A 21872-nucleotide genomic window follows, 5' to 3' on the forward strand; every position below is an offset into this window, starting at 1 on the left:
ATGGTTTGTTTTGACAACTCTTTGGTGGCAGTGATGTACTTTTCTCTATGCAAACTATTTCTGCTATTTAGGACATGCGAAAATGAGGCCTGATTTAGGCCATTGTCCTAGGCAGTTATTTCGGAGCCAAAAAAATTGTTATTTCTACTTTATTCATAGCCCATGAGTATGGAATATTCTTTTAAATCCAACCCAATTTTACTCTAATAGAAATACACAGTGTGGATTATGCCTGTAATACTAACGGCTGTTGCTGTAACAGGATGGAGAGAAACCACCAGGACTGTCAGCTCTGTCAAATGAGTACAGAGATCTTTATGTCTCTTGTCATAAATTGTCTTAATAAATTACACTACACCTACCGGAGAGGTCAGGCCAAGCAAAATTCAAAACATACAAAAGCATATCATCGCTATATAAGAGAGAGCTGCTGGAACACAGACACTTCACTTCATCCCCCGGGTGCCGTCTTCAGTCTGCCTTCATTTCATGTTTCTGTGAGTGTGAACCATAGAAAGTTGAATTGTATGTATTTCACTAGCAGGGAGAGAGAGAGAGAGAGAGAGAGAGAGAGAGAGAGAGAGAGAGAGAGATGACCTGGTGTCAAAGGGAATGATGAGTCTGTAGTAGCATGTGTGTATCCAAGAACTGTACACATTCAGTCATGGGCGCGGTGGTCAGTTCAGGTCAGCCACTGCACTAAAACTCTCTTAGCTTATTTCCCTAAGGTGCCCTTTTTTTGATTCATGTGACTACTGTCAAGGAAGAAATGCAAATCATTAGAGATGCAGAGAAAAGCATCCAAGCGTATTTAAATGATTTCTTTTTTTAGGAAAAAGGAAAAGCTTGGCCACAAAGAGAAGCAGAGAAGGAGAGAAAGATGTGTAAGCGGAGAGGTAGCCAATGCTTTCAGGTGTGATTTGTGAGGAGGGCGCCAAGCATTTAATCTGAATTCAGTGAGGTTTTCCGGAGAAGACATTGATCAGAATGAGATGTGAAGCGTGGCGAGGGAGGGGATGAACGAGAGCTGGAGAGATAGAGGTACGGGGGCTGGATGGGATGGGATGGGAAAGAAAGAGGAAGGGGGGGGGGGGATGGGCGTGGATTGAGACAGGACGGGTGGCGAAGATGAAGCAGCTCTTATTATTAATGTTCTCAATTCTCCTGTAATGCCTCAGAAGTAGGAGATTAAAAAAAAAAAAAAAACTTTATTCTCTGTGTCTCTCTATTTCTCCCTGCTCTATCTCAATAATGGAACTTATCCCTCAGTGTCTTCAATCCAGCACACTCCACTTGACTTTAAATGATACTGCACTGGGTTTCAACTTTTTAAAAATCATTGGTATGGTCCTCGGATACCAAGGTTCATTTTACCATTATATTAATGTGCCCCTGAGAACAGTGCACATGATTGTGGAAGCTTCTCAGTGCATTGGAACAATAGCCCACGGGACAACATGTCCCCTCTGATCCTTTGTTGCTTGCTATCCACACTGTTCCGCCTTTGACAGACTCACTGTATGCCTCTAAAATAACAATGACTTTACTGATTTGTGGTAATTCCAAATAATAATAATAACTAACCACATTTATTAACAATAAACTGCATCAATCTTAAATGCGAACTTCAGTGCTTTTTCTGTTTTCCACCAACATCACACTGATTTAATTTATTAACTGATTAATCAATTCACTGAAACACTACAGCTAATGTTAGCAGTAAATTAGTTAATGCTGAAAATAAGTGACAATAGGATTACTAGGGTGGTTAAAATCTGCTGTCTCAACCAAGCTGGATCCACAGTTCAACGGGCTTTTACATAACCGGTACTAGTGATGGAAAGTTAGAATAGAAACAGGAAATACTTCAGGAATGAAGACTAAAGGAACAATAAATATGCGTCTTTTAAGATGCCCTACCGGCCAAACAAAATGAAAGGATAAGACCAACATTATATTTTTTGTCATGTACTGAATATGACTGGGTTTGGGGCTGACAAAAAAAAAAGGAAAGTTTTTCAGGTGAATATTTCTGCTGGCCACCTGGAGCTTTAGAACCACCTATAAATCAGCATGACGCTAACTTTACCATAGGCCTTCTTTTCCCTAGGTGTCTCCCTCCTGTCTGTACTCCCCGTGTCTGCTTGCCCCTTAATAATCCCCCCCGTTTCCCTTTCTTCTGTGTTTCTTTGATTCTTACTGCCAGGGATTTGAAGGGTGCATTATCCTGTCCTGGGAAGAGACAGCAAGAACTTGACTTAAGGAGAAACTTTATTTACTCAACCTCAATCTCTTTTATTACATTCTTATGTCAGTTTTAAGACTGTATGTGCTCTCGTTGTTGTTATTGTTGTGATTATTTTAGTCACATTATATTTGTTAATACTGATAACTTAGATGAAGATCAGATCACATTTTTTACGAAAAATTTAATGCAGAAAACCATGAAATTCCAAAAGGTTCACATGCATCTTTATTCTTGCCACTGTATGTCATTATTAAATTGTCAGTATTAGTATTTCTGACTTGACATTTATATTAATTGTCACTATGCCCTCATTATACAGAAAATGTAATCTGGTTGCAAATACAGCTCATTCCCTACAAAAAAAATATTCGGCATAAGTAGTGATAGCTTCACTACATTACATTGCATACTTTGTTTTATTGTTGTTAGTGTAAATGTAATGTGTCTCCACTATAACTTAAATCATTACCTTATAATCACTTGGTAGACGGTCCAGCAAACTAACCTATTCTATGGGGACTAATTCACACCACCTTCACATTGTATGGGGTTGATCAATCAATAGTTATATAGAACCAAGTAACACTGACAAAGAGTACACTGAACATGGTTAGATCAGTGTTTCTCATATTGAACACTGATGATGGATCACTGCAGAAATTGTACATGGTTAAATAATAATAGTCACAATGAAACACAACCAAAACCTATAAACCTGTAGTGTTGCTAAACACCCACAAATATATTCATGTATGCACTGTGAACTCAAATGCACATAAATACATGTCTGGTTCAAACTAACAGTATTTTGTTTTGAAAATATCCAATGAAAGACACTAAAAATAAAATATGTCTGGTGCTCTATTCATGGTTTTACTGTCCAGTTTGAATTCAAATATCACACTCTCTGTGGCCTGGAGGGTAGAATGAGAAAAACAGAAATACAATTTAATTGGTTAGTGGCAAACATAGCTAAATGAAGGGGTAAAAAAAAAAACAGGTACAATTTTTAGAATGGAAAAACCAGCACTACTTATACTTGCAAATGTGCAGTGTAGAGTTGAAGTGATATGAGACATCAGTCAGCAATAACAGTGATCCAGAAAACTTAACCTACACTATATCACAGTTACAGGAATTACAGCACAGACCATTTGCAAATAAGTCAAGTAGATGTGAACTGCATGGTTAGTGAGCACAAATCCTGTCCCGCTGAATGAGGTCTCATTAGTTCAGAACATTGAGCAAGAAGTGACCCTCATTCGGTTCAGCGTGGTTCATGAAGTGTGTGTGAATGTGAGTCTATGCATGCCTACTCTACTTGAGTAAGTGCATGTTTATGTACACTCAGTAGAAATCCACTTGACCAGTGTCACCCTTGCCAGAGATAACATATCTAAATGTTCACTATATATTATCAAACTGCTCAGCCTGAAGAGTCAAAGCTTCCTTTCTGCCTCATCACCATTAAGCCTGAATTTTCAAGAATTAGGAACTATTTTGCACATGGATCCACAGTAAGTGCTAATGGGTTGAATAGGCTATTACTTTGCTTCTGTAAACCATTACCACCTCAAACAATTCACAAAAGCATTGATTAAGTTTAATGTCAGAAAATACACATGAAAACACAGAAATCGTAAGGGCCATGTAAAGGCCAATGCGTGAATATCCAGGGAACTGCAACATGAGCCTAAAAGAACCAACCTGAAAAAAATATACATGTGGTAAAAAGTAATGTATGCAAGAAGATCAAAGACACTTTCATGTAAAGCTGAATTGTAGTCCCGCAGCGAGTTTAGTGATTTCCAGCCAGCATGGAATGGCAAATAAGCTTAGGATCCCCCATGTGTTCCATATGTTGAGCCCTGTCTGCCAGCTGTTTTGACTTGCTATCCCCGTGCCTTACATGTCATGTTCTCTATGTATTTATATCATAAGAATGGAACATCACAAAGGATGTAACTGCAGCTCCAGTTTGTTGACACTGTGTAGAGTCAGAAGTATGTTAACAGGTTAGCCAGATGCAGTTGAACATAACAAGTGCAACTCTGTTGTATTAACATTTTTGTTGCTTCTAACAGTATGCACCTTGAATACATGTACATGTGATATTACAGTGTGCACATCCTGTACATTCACATGTTGCGATTTATAATAAACAAATGCAAACACAGTCTGTAATGTACATATTACTTGAACAACCAAAGAAGAATAAACAGTGTCTGCACAGTTTTTAACAATAGAACTATCACAGTTTCTTTCCTCTTTTTCTCTGTCCTTGTCCATCCAGCTCCAGTCATTCTTGCAGGTCAGCGTTTTCCAAGTTCGGGTAGACGAGTGTCCCAGTTCAGAGTGTGCCAGAGCCAGTGGTTGCACAAGCGTTTTGAATGTGCGAGACGCACCTACAGTGGTGGACTGTGGCACTATGAGTCTTGTATCCGTCACAGTGGAATCCACAGCTGTGTGCTCATGCGCAGGCAGAGAGCAAGCCCATCAACCCTGTGCCGCATATCCCAGAAATCCTTGCTTCAATGGAGGCGTTTGTGTGGACACGCAGCACGGCTATAGGTGAGTTGACTATGAAACCCATGCCCAAACCATTAATAGCAAGCCATAACTTTAATGCTCTAAAATACTTGTGCTATTTCAGTTGCATTATGATAGCAATCAGAAAGTGTGAGAATTAGCACAGACTGAAACAGTAGGATGTATTTTACTGTGGGTGAAAATCGTCTTTTCACTTTCACTTAGGGTGCTATTTAGTTTCTCTAAACATTCACAGCAAAAAGAAATCTGAGTTTAGTCTAAGTAAAGCAGGAATTACTAAAAAGTATAAATAAAAGAATACAGTGATGCAATTTTCTGAAACATTTTAAATTGTGGTATTGCTGTGGTTGTCATTAGTGGAATTTCACTTTTGGTTTGATTTTGCGTAAAAACAATCTTGACACTCGTGTTCTAAAGTGGATTTGTGCAAACGCTCATTATGCGTTAGATTAGTTTCATAGTTCTTGTATCAGTCAGTCCTAATATCAAAACATAGAAATGCAATGCTAAAAAATAAGAACTTTTTATGTTTTCCATTCTTGAAAAAACATACAAAACGTGATTTATTGGGTTGTAGTTCAGGAGGCCTGTCGATTGAGCTGGGACAATAGGAAAAATGGACTTCAGACGAAAAAATCAAAAAGACTAAATTTGAACATTTCATGCCTGTACACGTGTTTTTGTGTGTGTGTTTTTTTTAGATATTAAAGCTTCAGTAGTCACCCTATTTAACACTGCAGGCTATCTTCTCTTTTTCTACTCTGTGACCTGAGAGTATTTCTGTTTCTTTCATTCTCCCCTCTTTGTTTTACTCAGTGTTTCTTTCGTTTTTAGTTTTTTCTTCTTTTTTTGTGGCTACAGAAGTTGAAAATTTGAAACGACTGATTTAACCTTTGCCTTTATTCTCCTGCTTGTGCTTGGTTCACGTCTCTTTGAGCTGTCCTGTTAGCCTTAGAGTTGAAATCTCATTATGAGGGTATGAAGCTATTGGGTCTGCTGGGCCTCACTTCTTAAAAACTGCTCGAACACAGATTGTTGTACTCTGTAGTTGTTTCACTACCTACTCTGCATCATAAAGCACCGTGCCTGTTTTTTACTTAATAATAAGGCAAGCCAAATTGAAAATATGTTCCCCTAATTAATCTTATTAACAGCAAAAATAATCAATACTGCGGATACAGCATTACTCAGCACTGTACTACAGCCTTATACTATAGAGGCAGCAGTAGTTCAGTAGGTAGAGCAGTCATCTACAAACAACAGGGTCATTGTTTGATTACCGGTTCCTCCTGGCTGCGTGTTGAGATGTGCTTGAACACAGAAACCCTGTAGAAGCGGTGACATGTACTGTGCAATAATTTCACCAAGGGGATCAATAAATTATGTCAATATTATCATTACCATTGTACAAAGTGGAGATGAAACAGTATGAAAATGTATTATCATGATAGTATCATGGGTTCTGCAAATGTTCAAAAAGTACTTATACATTATTATTGTTATTATTATTACTATTAAAATGATTATATATAGTAGTAGTGATGATACTTGTATTAATATTCCACAATATCATATTCATATTCTATAGTTCATATTCTCACACATTCACACCTTGAATGTGGAGTTTTTAAATGATTGGTGTCACACACTTCTTAAGCAGCAAGAGTGCAGGTCACACATAGCAAGATCTGTCTATATCAAGCAGAAAGGTAGCAGCTGGAGTAACACAGGTGTACTATCAACACAGTAACAAGCTAACAGGCTGACAAGTGTTAAGTCTGTCGGCATTTTTTGATGCACGGGCTGCTCCTCAGTGTCTACATAAAGTATCGAGGGAGAGCAAGTCCATAGGAGAGTTGATACCACACTTTATACTGATGTAAATACTTAATAATAATAAAAGATAATTGAAATGTCAAACTGCCAGAAATGTCACCATGGTTTACCCTGACACCAGTAGCTGTTTCATCCCTAGTACAAAGTCATATTTACAGTACCCACAGAGCTATATATGTCCTTGACATTTTTCCTCAGAAAAGAAACTACTCATAAAACAATCTGTAGTAGGTTGGTGTCGTCCATAAATAGGATGTCATTATGTATATCCCTAAATATAAATGATGTAGTGGATTAATTATCACACAAAGTCAGTTTGTAGATATTTTAAAACTTTTTAACATGTCTAGCTTTTACTGAGACCAGTTTGCAATTACTAGCCAGTAAAATCTGTAATTAGACATTAATTAGACAACTAAACTGCAAACATGTTTAAATAGAGAATGTAATTTGAACTGAATAATGTTTTCTGTTAACACCATGAGGATATGTTTACAATCATGAATGTAAATGTCAAGTTGAAAATTACAGATTCTTAAAATGAAACATCATATCAAATATTATGAACTAGTTAAGTAATTGGAACTGCTGTTCAGACTGTGCTGTTTCTATGGCCAATACATGCTGTAGGTGTGGCGGTAAGTCCCTGCGCCACTTAGCTAAGATAGTTACCTATGCTGAAGGAAGGCTTGCACAACTTTTAAGCCTATTATGACTACAATGTGGTTGGACAGATCAAGTTTGGAACAAGAGAAAGTCACAAAATCGTGGCATGTGTAAAAACATTAGTCTTTAGTCTATGGATCCAGTTGCTGGCAAGTTGTTCTGAAAAACATATTTTAAAACATGGTTCAAATATACGTCACTGGTGACTGATGATGTTGTGTGGGTTCCCCTATGTCATAATAAAGGTAGAAATGAAGAATGGCAAGCACAACAGATCAGATATTTCAGTGCACTGGACAACTGAAATGGACGAGCATGGAATTGAACTGTGGTGGGAAAACGAATGCCTCTACACCATTAAATGGAAAAAGCCTAAAACCTGAGCATTATTTTCCAAAGTTCACTCACCTTCTATTCCCCACGCAGGCTCAACAGTCTGTGTCCACATCCAATCTCACCCCCCCCCAAAAAAAAAGACAAAAAAACCTGCATTATCTGTTTTTCCTTTGTTCTATGACCATCAAGATCAGCACAACTTGACAGCATATATTCCACAGTTGTTCAACTCCATACATCTATGATTTAATGCTGTCGGTTGTCATCCATGATTCTTTTGGTGGGAATTTGAGAACGTTGGTTCTTGTGTTGTTTGCAGGTTAGTTAGCATGGCACAAAACATCCAGCTGATTCATAACCATGATATTCAGTGGTTACATATCAGCTATGACCAGTAGGCTATTGGTTTATTATCATTGAAACATGGGGTAATCTAGTGACGACAGTAGCAACACAGTAATGTGATAATGTAATTTTAAAATGTATGGGGTGAGTGAGTATGCTTTTGAGACTCTTCTGGTGAGAAAAAGATCAAATGTGTGCGGTGCTTGTGTGTAACTACATGTGAGAATGTGCATGCTGCCTTTAGAAGCAAAACCTTCCTCAAATAACTGTGGTGATTAAAACATAAAGGAAATGAATTAAAATTAAAAAAACAAACAAACAAACACACTTCCCCTGTGCCACTAAAGTAAACTTTTATTTAATCCTATGGCAGCAAATGTTCTAATAATCCCTTAACCACTGAGCTGGTTCTTTGAACTCCCAGGTCTTTTTAGACTGATTTTGCTAATTAACAGCAAAGTGTGTTTCTTTGTCACTGGTGTGTTACAACTGTAGACGAGGTTGAAGTTGTAATAAGTATTTTTATTAATGCTAAAGGGAATTCTTGAACCCTGATACAGCGCTTAACAGTTGTTAAAACACAGCGAAGTGTATATCTTCATCTAGTAGAGCAATTTGACATTTGAATTGAGGGTGTTGGCAGGGGTGTACAGTATGAGGCAAGGAGCATAGTAGGTGTTTCCATCAAACATAGACAAAATATGCAGATTCTTAGCAAAAAACATTCTCTGGTGATAACATACAGTGTATATTACATCTAAGTGCAGTTTTAGTGAGCTGCTAGCATTACTGAAACTCTTACTTACTTCATACCCTGCTCAGTAGGTACATAACTGCTAAAAGTAAAAATGCTCATGTAAATTGGTTGCATTTTAAATAAAATGGTTCTTACAGGCTGCTTGTGGTGGCTAGCCAACTGGCTACGGCATATTTCCAGAATATATCAGGGTTCATGGCTTAAATTGAAACCTTCATATTCAGCTGTTTCTATTTAAACTATTTAATTTCAGGACAAATGTTTGAAGTTCTTAAAGGATACTGGTTAAATTCCTCTGTAATTCAGAGAAATGTTTTATTACACAGTTGGAATGCTCAATACCTGCTTTCTGTTATCACCCAAATGAGGATGGGTTTCCTGTTGAGCCCGGTTCCTTTCAAGGTTTCTTCCTGTTGCCATCTCAGGGAGTTTTTCCTTTCCACTGTCGCACTCGGCTTGCTCATCAGGGACAATCTGATTATTATGATTCATACACATTCACTTTTTCATATAAACTTCTATAGTTTCTTTGGTTGTGAAAAGCTGCATTGCGACAATGACAATTGTTAAAAGCGCTATACAAATAAAATTGAATGGAATTGAATTGAATATTTATTGTTACCTCATTTGGATGTTTGAGCATCATGATGCAGAATGACGTATATGGAGAGTTTGACAGTAGGTTCTTTTTACATTAATCTTTCAGTGCTTTTGTCAGATCAAAACTAGTTGAAGTTGTTTCTGATTCCACTTCCTCTTGTGTAGATGCAGTTTTTTTTAGATATCTTGTCTGTAGGGGATCTTTAAATGCAGCATAATATACAGATGTGATAAGAGTTAGTATTACTGTACACCATATTTTCAAACTCTACCAGGCATTCCCTAAATAATAGCCTGTCCACATTATTGAATTTATAGAGCCTAGCCTCGGTTTCACTTGTAAAAGCAAGTCAATGCAATCACCCTTCAAGCTTTTCCTTCTTTGTTCTTTGTTAAAAGGAAAAAAATGAAGTGTCCTTCCTTTTCTTTTAATTTTCTTAAACATATTGCCCACCAGTACAGCACAAATTATTAACTTCATAGGCATTAAGCCAGTGTGACTTACTCATGGAGTCACCCCTTCTTTTAAGCTGTAAAATTCACCCTGCAAACCCCTGGTGTTTATGGGAAATGGGGTTCTTGAAAAACACAACTCTAAATATTGGATAAACAATGACATACATGGTTTTTCTAGAAACGTCCTTGCTTATCTTGGCACACTAACTAACCAAGACTGGATTTTGTTGTTGTTAGTGATTTTAGAAATGGGATCTTATTTTTACAACACAACTTGGAACCTCTGGTTCCACTTTGGCTCTGCATAGAATCTGAATAGAGAAACACCTAGAGACAGTCTGAGAATTTCCTCTACACAAAATATAAATATAGGCATTACACAGCTTGAACATCACAACGCTCAAGTATAAATGTATGTTAGCTGCCTCCAGCAGTCCAGCACTTGTGACTGATGCACTCATCTTCTAATACCGGAGTCAAAGCTTATTTATACACATCTAGTTTTTGCCATTGGCCACTCACGTTCCAAGAAAAACAGCACAATGAAATAATCGTGCTGGCGTTACCATGAGTGGCAAGTGGGTTTAGACAGGAAAGGATGTGGAAATGGACTGAAAACAGTTCTCTATACAGCTTAGACAGGCTGACAGAGGAGCCGCTGCCATCGACACATGGATGACAATACAATGTGAAGCAGATGTGCAAGCGACAAGGGTGAAGGGGAGTGTGCTTGAAATTCCATCTGTCTGGCTTGTCATTTTACAATGAACTAATGCAGTGTAATACGTGGTCCTGCAATAAATCTCTCTTAATGAAGGTTATAATGTTCAGTTTCCATTGCACAGAGGCGTTGCTTCAACTACAGGGTGAACATTTTTCAAGATGCTGTTTGTAGTGTGCTACAGACTAGTGGTTCAGTATCCTTGAGTTTAACCAACTCAAGGATTTTTAAATGGTTAATCTCAGTCGTGCTTTCTCTGTTTTTGCTCTTCCTTATCTTCTCAGACTATCTTAAACTTATTTGTGATTTTTAACTTTGGCCAACCAAAGCAGCTTTGTTGAAGGAAAACTAAACAAAAAACCCCTTCCAGACTACACCCAGCATTTTTACTGGGCTACTTCACTTTTCACTTTCACAGATTTTACATTTCTAGCCAACATTTCAATGTGAGGAATGAACACTACACACACACATATATATATATTCCCCACACTTTTAGGACATGCTTCACTTTAACATAAGCTGTTAGGGGAACATGCTCACATTTTGCAGCATTTGGGTTTATAGCATTTACTTTGCCAGGTCTCATAGGTGCAGACATCAGTGTGTGAGTTCCTGACAGGGTTTAACTGCCTGGCCTTTCTGCTGTTTAAGAGTGTGACTTGCAGATGAAAAATGAGATTTTCAAAACACTCTTAGCAGAGTGAAAATACAGCTCTTTGTTTGCTTCTGTTTCCCAGTGTTATAAATAGACAGAAACCCTTCACAACCTCCACCTAGATGAAAAGTCTAACACGTTAGCTGTCATATACTGCCAGTTCTTGTTTCGATTCCCCGGCAAACAAGTGAACTGTAACTGAGTGTCTTCATTAGCATAAATCACTCTGTAAACAAGGCCAAAAGTGGGGTGAGAGCGTTTCAACAAATCCTTTTAACTACAAACACGATGACGAAATAAAGCTCTTTGGTGCTTCTAGTGGTGGAGGAGACATGATGACCCTGTTTAACTTTCTGTAATTCAGCCTGATGTTCTGCGTATCCTGAGGCTCTGATCTTTAATGGTGGAAGTGAGGGGCTCTTTGCAACCAATTAAATGAAACACGAAGCTTTTATCACTGTCTCAACTGTAACTCTGTGCAGAATTTGAATGTTATGATGAAATTAAGAGTCAATTCTCACACTCGCAATGGTTGAAGAATAAAGATGAAATCTGCCAGTGTATATTTTTGCCCTTTATGGAGGTACAGGGTAAACAAAGTGATGTTTGAGCTACAGCACAGATGGTAAAAAGGATCCATGAGTTGATGTTGTCGCATCAGTGACACTTTACAGTAGCTGATGAGCTAAATTCAAATGAACAGCCAGGCAGGAGTAGGAGTCTCATTTTAGCAGGAACATTTGCTGTCCACAAGATGCACTGTCATCTTGAAGTCCAGTACTTTTCTTCAGGTCGGTGTTTCCGTCATGCGAAGTTGAGTCTCCTACCTTTTTACTTCTTTGGTGTGATCAGTGCTGAAGAATGTGTGGAAGTCTTTCAAACGCTGATCAAGGCTAGCAGTCATGCCAGTGGCTGTGTGAAGCTGTGTCTATACACAGCGGAGCTTTGAGCAAACTTCACATTTCAATTTGGAGTGGTAACATTTCTGGCATTTGCTAATTAGTAAACATGAACTTCAGGTGCTGGTGATAGGAATACCAATGGTTTTGCGGCTATGATGATGGTGTTGACATCACTTGTCACACTTACATTGCAGGGAGGTACACTCTGCTGCACAAGATGCAAGAAAGTACTTGCAATACTTGCATATACAGTATTTGTTTTGTCTGGCATACCTATCACCTCTGTAAATAACTTGTTCTTGGTTCGTTTAGGAAAATATCAGAAAACATTAGAGAGTTTTTTATTTGCAGCATGCTACACAACACACTAAACACAGACTAGTCACAGTAGACGCAGGTAGCTAATGAGCTGCTCAGTTTCAGCACATTCATTTGGATTTTTTCTTTTAGTTTTTTGTGCTTTTTCATCTTTTATCACCTTAATCTTAGAACCAAACTACTTTTTTCACTTGCTTGTAGCCTGAGGAAACACTTTTTTCATCATAGGCAAAGACATGTAGTAAGTATCAGTGTAACTGTGAAGAGATGGAGATGAAAATAAAGTTTCTTGTATCTAAAACAACATGGAAACGTTTGACCTTTTCACTTCATCTGTTCATATGCTCACGTGGGTCCTACTGTTCAAAATAGTTATAACTACACTAAATGCTTGTCTAATAGTAAAATGTAATAGTAAAAATTAATAAATAATAATAAATGTATATATTAATAAATAGATAATAAATATATGTGTTACTTCCACTCTGTTTCTGATGTCACTGGTTGAAAGTATAAAAATCCACCAAACTAGCACTTTTGGTTTTGAACAACTAGAAAGGAGACAATTGCTACCAAGGAATAGATTTAGGGAACATCCCAGAGACAGCAGGTTTAGTTGTAGTAAATGTACCCCTGTCTCCTAAAACATGTCTTTCTTACACAACTAAATTGCTGATATTTGGGGGGAGAATGTAATAGTAGCTAGATTATGCTCAGAATAAACAGATTATACATTGGTATCAAAGAAGTACTACATTTATTGATGACAGCAAAATTGCAAGGTGGAGGTTGAGGTGGGTGTCTCATTCCACAGATTTGACTTTGACTTCAGAGTCTGTGTTTAAGCACCTTCCAAAATGTAATGTTGAAAAGATTGTGGTTTGGGTTAGAGTTAAATAAACATGTGTCTCAAGTCACTGTAAGGGCTGTTTCATACTCTAGCCTATGTAGAGTAGAATAACAGTACAGTGCATTTGTGGTGAATATTAAAATATCGTGAGAACAAGTTTAATGCTTAATTTTACCACAAAAGGCAGTAAAACGTATTTCAGAAAGGCAAGACTTAACAGAAGTGAGTAACAACGTTTATCGATGTAAGCAACAGAGAGGAAGCATTAACACAGCTGGCGCAACTTGCAAACGCAGTGAGGGTTTTTGCCATCACAGCTGCAAAGTATCTGGCACTCAGGAAGTTACTTGCATGTATTATCGAACCACACATGGAGAGAAAGAGGAAATCTGACAAAATGCCTGACGTATGTAGCCTGCTTCTAGTGATGATGATAGAGTGTGTGCTTCCAGACAATAGTGTGCTCTGTGGGAATATGTAGTGTAAATATAGCGAGGTGGGTCTAATTTAGCTGTTTACTTTAGCTGGTTAGTTGAGATTTTGTAAAGATTTTATATATATATATCATGAAATCATCATAAAATTTTGCTTTCCTACACAGTGACCTGATGAGGAAAACAAGGTTCATCATTTCACATACTTATTAGCCCAAAACAAACAAAACTAATTAGTAGATTGTGTTTACGAATTAATGACTAATTGATCGATTCACTTGTTGTGACAGTTTTAATTTGACGTACCAAACTGGGGCTACTTTACAGTTTGAAATTAAATGATTAGATTGTCTGTGTCTAGACGAAAACACATTAACATTCTGGCTGCGAACGACGGTAGCATTTAGACATCGCAGACAAAAATAGCATTAGCAGCAGCTGTTGCAGGTGTCCAAGGCTTAATATGTTCAAATACGTTTAAATCCCGAAGCGCCAAACCAGACACGTGTGTTCAGCCACACACACACGTGGCCTCCCCCTAAACATATGTGAGTACAGATGATCATAAAGTCTCTTCCTAAGTCTCACCAAGCTTTCTCGCTGTGTCTCGGAGAAGTTAATTTTACCCTTCGGCTTCATTTAATTAGAAGCAGTGAGTGAAAAGGGCAGGATTCAAGTCTGGCTGGCTGGAGCCAGCATGCAATGTGGCTCACTCCTGGACTGAAGCAGGATGACTGGTTGGATCCACAATGGATTTAATCCCTGGATTACACGCATGCATGCGAACACACACAAATCCACAATTATTAGAGATGTGGCATTTTTCTTGTTTCATTCTTTCCCTGTCCATCAAATCTGTAATGCTTTGCATATTTAGTTTGCTTTATTACCAAGATCACGGTACTGACAGTTCTGCACATCCCTCCAAGTCGATTGTCTTGTGGGTATAAGAGCTAATCATAAACACTCTGCTTTGTGAGATTTCCAGACCACTTATTATTGAACATAATCACAGTTTTCACTTATTTTAGTTTTATCCATGCCCTTGGATTTTACATATCTTTTTCTTAAACTTCATTGCTTTTGTCAGAATTGTAAAGTATGTGTTGCATCATGCTCATTTTGCAGTGGATTTGTATTTTTATAATTGATGTGGAAAGTAGGAATTGAGTGGAATTGATGAAGTAAAACGTGATCACATTGATTTTATAAGAATCTGATATTTTGCATAGAACTAAAAAAATGCTAATTCTTTTAAACACATTCTATGTATTATATTTTATATTATATACATTTTTGTTATTCAGTTGTTTTTTATACTAAATCCATTCATTTCATTTAATATGGCTTCTGTGTTACCCTTGCACTGTTGCAAAATGCAACTGGCATGTGCTCTCCCTGACAGCCCTATTTGAAATGAGAGATTCTGCTTTGACCCAACAATGTGTTAAATTGTGGAAGCTTATTAAATGATTTTTTGTGAAATGTTCATCTAGAAAGCAAGCTGTAACTACATTTACCAGACAAATGTAGCGGGGTAAGAGCAAATGTAGTGGAGGAAACGCAACATTTCTTTCTGAAATATAGTGTAGAAGAAGGACAAAGTAAAAGCAGGATAAAGCTTTGAAAATGTACTAGTACCTCAAATGTGTACTTGAGTAAATGTGGTTAGTTACTCTTCGCAGGCTTTACAAGTTGCACAGGAACAATGAGACCTTTTATTACTTTGCTTAGAATGTGCTATTATTCTCAATTACAAAACAAACAAAGAAACAAAAAAACATTTTGTGTTGTTGTTACATAATTCAAAACGTTATATATAATTTAAATCTCGGAATGACAAATTGTAGCTTTTGTCTCAATGTTGCATGTCTTCTAATAAAAGCAGAGAGAAGAGAAGAATGTTTTTTTTATTATCAGCCAGATATATGGCAGGTAGAGAACAAGGCGAGGCAGGTGAAGTTGTCAACCCAGAAACACAGATGCTATCACATTTTGAGTCACACTACAGTACCTGAGCTTTGTAACATCTGCTGTGTGATTCTGCAGGTTCAGAAAAGGGGAGGAGGTGAGACATGGGGTGTCAGCAATGAAGAAAATGAGAACAGAAGGAGGAAGAAGATTGATAAATTAAGGAAATTAAGAGAAGAATATGGCACTTAGAGAAATGTGATGAAACGAATTAGAGAAAGCAAGAGAAAAACTGACAGGCTGAGCCCAATAAATTGGAAAGAAGGAGGTGGGGAAAGAAGTGGAGATATGACATAATGGAACAGGAAGAGAGCAGAGTATTAAGAAGAAATGGTACAAGAAATGAAAAGTGAAGGCAGAAGAAGTAAGATGTGTATTCTAAATGAGATAAGAGTTAATACAAAACACAACTGCTGTAGGGATAGTTTTCTGTTGCATGGGGTTTCAGATACAGTATGACCCCAACCCAACACATAAAAACACAGACAAGCAGATTACCTCTAAAGATTTAAGGAAGAACATGCAGATAATCAAGGCACCGGGATTAATAACGAGATTTATGGATTGAGGGGGTTGTTAGTTGGGGGTGGGATTACGGCTCCTGGTCTCACGTTAGAAAACACAATTCCCTGCAGACAGTGAATGAGCAAAACAAAGCTGCCTTAAGAGGATTGGAAGGCTTGGCCATTGTGACTAAAAACTATGTGTTAGATTGTCTCACGCTTAGAGAAATTGGGATGACGTTGCCAAAATGGAAAAGCAGGCATGGATGTTTTCCTGATGCTTCTAATCATACATAATCATACATGCCCACATACAGTACATTATAGGTCTGTGTGAACAGATTCAATGTATAATCACACAGTTAGTTTAGCAATTGTGATAAGTTCTTTTGGAACCTGACCTCTTTACACCACCATGCTGATTTGAAATACTCAAGATGTGAGCAAAGTCAAGACATTCAGCTTAATTTCAAGGGACATACTGTAAGTGTGGCATTAGCCATTCAGGATTTACAGCCATTACCAAACACACTCACTCAAAATGGGTGTGTCGTGGTTAATGGCATATTGAAGGAGGCCATCATTAGCCCGAAAAAAACAAACAAAGATAACAAAATAAGGCAATTCTAAGTCAATATTGCTCAATTTAACATTTGAATTCAATTGGAACTTTCCTAAAAAGGAGGAATTAACTGGCAGTTCAGTAAACAAACAAACAACTACGTGGATGACCGTAAAATTCCGTTCACAATGAATAAAAAAACCTTTCAGAACATATAGTCAAGTTAGAAATACTCTTGAGGAAGTAGGCAAGACACACTTAATGACATCACTGATGACTGTTGATAAAAGTTTTTATTTCCTTTTCTACTTGGCCTTCTTGAATGGGGATGTCCAGTTTGGCAGATAGGTAAACAGTTTCCCAATTGAGAGACAACAATTCTGGAATTGCTAGCTCAGTAGTAAGGGCTAAGTCCCCCTAAGGTTGAAATCCTAGAACCGCCCCTCTTGGCCAAGTCATTCACTTGATCAGAATCAACTAAACCATGCTTTTCACTTACTGAAGACAACTCTGAGTCCCACAAACAGCAGCAACTAAATGCAGCTGCAGTAAATGCCTGGCAAAGCATCTCAAGGGATTAAACTCAGCATTTGGTCAGGTCAAGTGTGTGACTTCAGGTGGTAGTATTAAAGGCATTCTTTACGGTTTGTAATTCTCTTCTCTTAATTATTTATAAAACAAAAAAAAAAAAAAATGAGCGAGTTAGTGTACTGCTTGTTTAAAAATGTGACAAAACTGAAAACTGGCAAAACTAGAAGTAAATAAAAATGTACAAAAAATTAACTCTTCCAAATCAGACATTGCTTTTGAGTTGTGTTGTGTGTGAAGTTTTTTTTTTTTAAACAAACTAAGCTGGCCCCAACATAAGTGATGGTACACTTAATATTTTATAGCACAACCTTTTGAGGAAACCTTTCCGTAACTCTCAAAGAGACTTCTGCACCTGTCGACAGGTATTTTGGCCCACTCCTCGCCACTCGTCAGGTTTGAAGGGTGCCTTCTCCAGACTGCATGTTTTAGTTCTTTCCTCCTCGGTTGTCTTCCATTAGTCCCACTTTGGCTCAAACAGTGACTGATGGTGTGATCTGACACTGATGTACCTTGATCTCACCTCTAATCTCTTTGGAAGTTGTTCTGGGCTCTTTGGTTATCATTCTTATTATTCATCTCTTCAATTTCTCATTAATTTTCGTGTTTCAGCCATACGGTTGGCTGCAGTCCAACCGCAGTCTTCTCAATATTATGTGCAACTGTAGGCACAGGAACATCAAGCTTGGAGAAGGTCTTATAGGCTTTACATTAAACATGCTTGTCTTTATTTTTTGTCTGTCTTAACTCTCTTCTTAGCTTTCTGTGGTCCATGATGAGTGTGGTACACACCATGATATCAAACAGCACAGTGATTACTATTCCCCCATTAAATAGGCAGACTGACTGAGAACAAGTTTGGAGACAATTTCATTAGTTTGTTTTTTTTAAAATGCTTCTGTTGAACCGCAACTTAAAAGCAATGTCTGATTTTTAGTATTTTTTTATTTATTATTACTTTTGTCAGTTTCAAGTTATGTCAGTGACCAGTGCAGGTGTTTCTTTCTTTAATGGAAGGGTCCCAACAAATGTTTTTACATGTGTAATACTACTATATTAAAGCTTGGTCTTCAACACAGCCCTGTAGATTCCTGGAATAGAACTGTGGTGATTATATAAGACAAAAATAAATGTTTTTTCGGGATTAATACTATGTGCCATGTTTGGATGAATGGAGTCAGGTATCAGCATATTCTGGAGAATCCAGTTCAATCCACCAACACAATGATGATGAGATGCGGGTGGACTTTCTAACAGAAAACAATGCAAAAAAATATACTGCAAAGGAGGTGGTGGTTCCAGAGAAAGAAAAATACAGGTGTTGTAATGGCCGAGCCAACCTTTGAACTGAGGAAGGAATCGGAAATACAGTAAAGATTCACAAGTCCACTGGAATCTTCAAGATCTGAAGACTTTCTGCTTAGAGGAATGGGCCATACTCCCCATATTAGTCCCCTAATACAGAAACATACTGAAGCTGTCTTTGTGAACAAAGGCTGTATTCAATATGTTTTTTTTTTTCCCCTTTTTGGTTTGCTCCAGTTTAATGCACATTGCATTTTTGCCTTGAATTAATACCAACATCCTATTTTCATGTGAACTACACTGGAAATATGTTTAAATGTTGTAGAGTTATTCCCTCCATTTGCATGCCCTGTAATTTGATTTGTCCAGTAGTGGTATACACGGATTAGCAGTGCTGTGCAGGAATAAAGCACTAATTCTTTTCCTGTGAACAGTGAACCCAATATTTATGTTTGCAACAAAAGAACGTAAGCATTAACACGCAGAATGAACATGAGCTACATGAGACTTTCACTCACTGAGTTTGGCTCGTAAAGCAAATTATATTTGATAATGAACACCATACTGATCAGGAAACTTAGTTAACCATAGGACTTTTTAAATATTTAGCAGCTGCTTCAATACAATGTAAACCAGTTGGACGTGGGATAACACCAAACATAAGTGCATCTTCCAAACACAGAGATTTGAATAAGACTGTGTGAAACCATGAGAACAAAATTTTACTTGTATTTACTATAGCCAGCAATAACAACTACAAGTTAAGAGACAAAACGGAAAAGGGAACAAAACTTAGCAAATCTAGCCGTGCTGGTTAACTGCTGCTATGGGAAATGCCGACCCAGATAGAAATGGAGATTTATGCACAATAACAACTGAATCATAATAACTTCTATTGCCTTACACATAAAGTGAGGATAATTGAAATTTTACTTTGACTTGAATATTAGAATATTGCACGCATGCATACACAATGTTAGCAAGCAAGATGCAGATTCATGGAAAACTTCTCAGTTTCAGTTTTCTCTCTGTCCCTGTATTTGCATTTTACATTTGCATCTGTAGTGTGTTTGTTTTGGTGTGTTTCTTTGTCAGAAGGGAGTAAAGTGACGTCCCTTTATCTGCAAAAGCAACATATATGGTACGTGATCTGTGTAATTTCTTCTTCTGTGTGTTTTGTTCTCCTTGAATCGTGGATGACAACAGAGGCAGGGAAATGAGCAATGAATAAAGGACTCATTGGATGAGAAATGAGCTGTTTACAGAACACCAATGAGGTGTGCGCGTTTGTATGCACATGCACGGTTTTCCAAACACGTCTTTGTGTGCTTTTGCAGAATTCACCGGGATAAAACTCTATATCTTGAGAAGCAGCTGAAGTGTGAATAACACAAACCAATGAAAAACTCACTTATTAGGAGTAGAGGAATTGCCCTGGAGAAATATCTTGTTTCTCTGAGCTGTGTGCTTGTCTGTATAGTCAGGAGGACGGCTGTGTGTGCTATTTGTATATTCCATAATTGCTAACAACAGGTGGATTGAGTGAGTTTTTTTTCTCTTTTCATGAAGCCATTTTCTATCACATTCATATATAGCTAATAAACAGTGGATGTGGTATGAATTGAAAAACAAAGGATGCTGATAATCAAATAAATAATAAAACATGATTTGAGAGCCTAGAAGTTAAAATCCACCTCAAAGTGTCCCAGCTGACAAAGGATATTTCACATTTTCTAGATTAATGCTGCACCTTTGACGTATGTTGTTTTGTTATCCAGCTGGACTACTAGTGATTGGAGGTGGCAATGTCAGACACGTCTCATGTTGTAGAGGGAACTGTGCTTCATTCGGGCCTTTTGAATACTGCCTTTTGGGCTTCATTGATGGTGCAAAGTTGGTACAATTTCTAGACTAAAATAAGTCACATGCTAGACATGTTGCATATTATATTAATTAAATATATTAATGATGTACTGCCTGGTGATTAATGTCCTCTTCAGTGAAAGTGATTTTGCCAATTAATACATTATGAAAGAAAAGCAAAACAAAAAGTGATTGCATGTACAGTATTTAATCTATGGAGTCATGGAAAACATGTCTGTATCACGTCTTTGCATGTGGGGGTATGAAAATAAATCATTTGTACAATGTACACTCACTTTTCTAATGTTACTTTGACCAAATACATAAATCTGTACATTGAAATTTCAGAAATTATTTGATTTTTCAGTTTTTTATATATTATCCACATGGCTGTTTTGTTTATACAAAAAGCTTAAAGTAAATTCTTTCCTACAAATCTGGACATGCTGTACACTAAATAATGGATGACATGGGGAAAATTGAGGTAATGCAAGCATATTAAGTATAAGAAAAATGCTACAACAAGTGGGAAAACAGTGAATGAAACAATTAAAAGAAATGATTTTGCATTCGAGAATCCAAAAGTGATAGTTTAACAGAGGAGGTGGGAGGTGAAATGTTGATAGGAAGCAATAGGACAAATGAGTACTTGGATGCAGAAAGAGGAGTTTCCTAGTGGTGTAGTGATTCTCCCTGTGGTTTTGTCACTAATGAGAACATCTGCATCAGTGAAATAGAATGTGTGTGTGTGTGTGTGAGAGAGAGAGAGAGAGAGAGAGAGAGATAGCTGAAGGGGGATACTGTCTGAGACAAGAAAACAACTAGATTTGCAAGAAAAAAAATAGTTGAATAAAATATAGTTAGCAGTTCTAAAAATGAAGCAGGATGCTTGGGATCGGAATTGAGCCTTTTCTTTTATTACAGATGGCTGTGACAGTTTTGGAACCAGAAATTAAAGAAAGAAAAGAAAGAAAACAACCATATAATCAAGACATGGCACACAAAGTTTATTGCATTCACTAATTCATGTCATTTTGGTTCTTAATCTCCCCTTCTCCCCAAGGTGCCAATGCCCAGCTCAATTCGAAGGGCCTGAGTGCCAGCAGAACAAGCACAGTTTCTATGGCAACGGCTATGCCTGGTTTCCTCCCATGATGCCTTGTTTTGAGAGCCATGTGTCACTGGAGTTCATCACGGACGTGGTTGATGGGCTGCTGCTGTACAGCGGTCCCTTAGCCCAGCTGCAGGCCTGGGACCATGAGGACTTCATGGCCATAGGTAGGAGACATCTTGAGCTTAATAACACAGCCCATCTGGTTTTGACTCAAAATTCTTTGCTGTTTGAGGACAAACAGGTAACTGAGACGAGATAGAGGAAATTACTTTTACTTGGTGTTTAATTA

At 37.6% G+C, this 21872-nt stretch overlaps 1 protein-coding gene across 1 annotated transcript in view; it reads left to right on the forward strand.

The window, feature by feature from the left end:
• The window catches only part of si:ch211-186j3.6 (neural-cadherin), a 263441-nt gene that overhangs the window by 175020 nt on the left and 66549 nt on the right, over nt 1-21872 (forward strand). Inside the window, exons 26-27 of the mRNA XM_026378538.1 lie at nt 4542-4819; nt 21533-21747. Of these exons, the coding sequence (XP_026234323.1) occupies nt 4542-4819; nt 21533-21747 (493 nt within the window). The remainder of the gene's footprint in view (nt 1-4541; nt 4820-21532; nt 21748-21872) is intronic.

This window comes from Anabas testudineus, chromosome 3 (assembly GCF_900324465.2).
Source record: "Anabas testudineus chromosome 3, fAnaTes1.2, whole genome shotgun sequence".
Taxonomy (NCBI): Eukaryota; Metazoa; Chordata; class Actinopteri; order Anabantiformes; family Anabantidae; genus Anabas; species Anabas testudineus.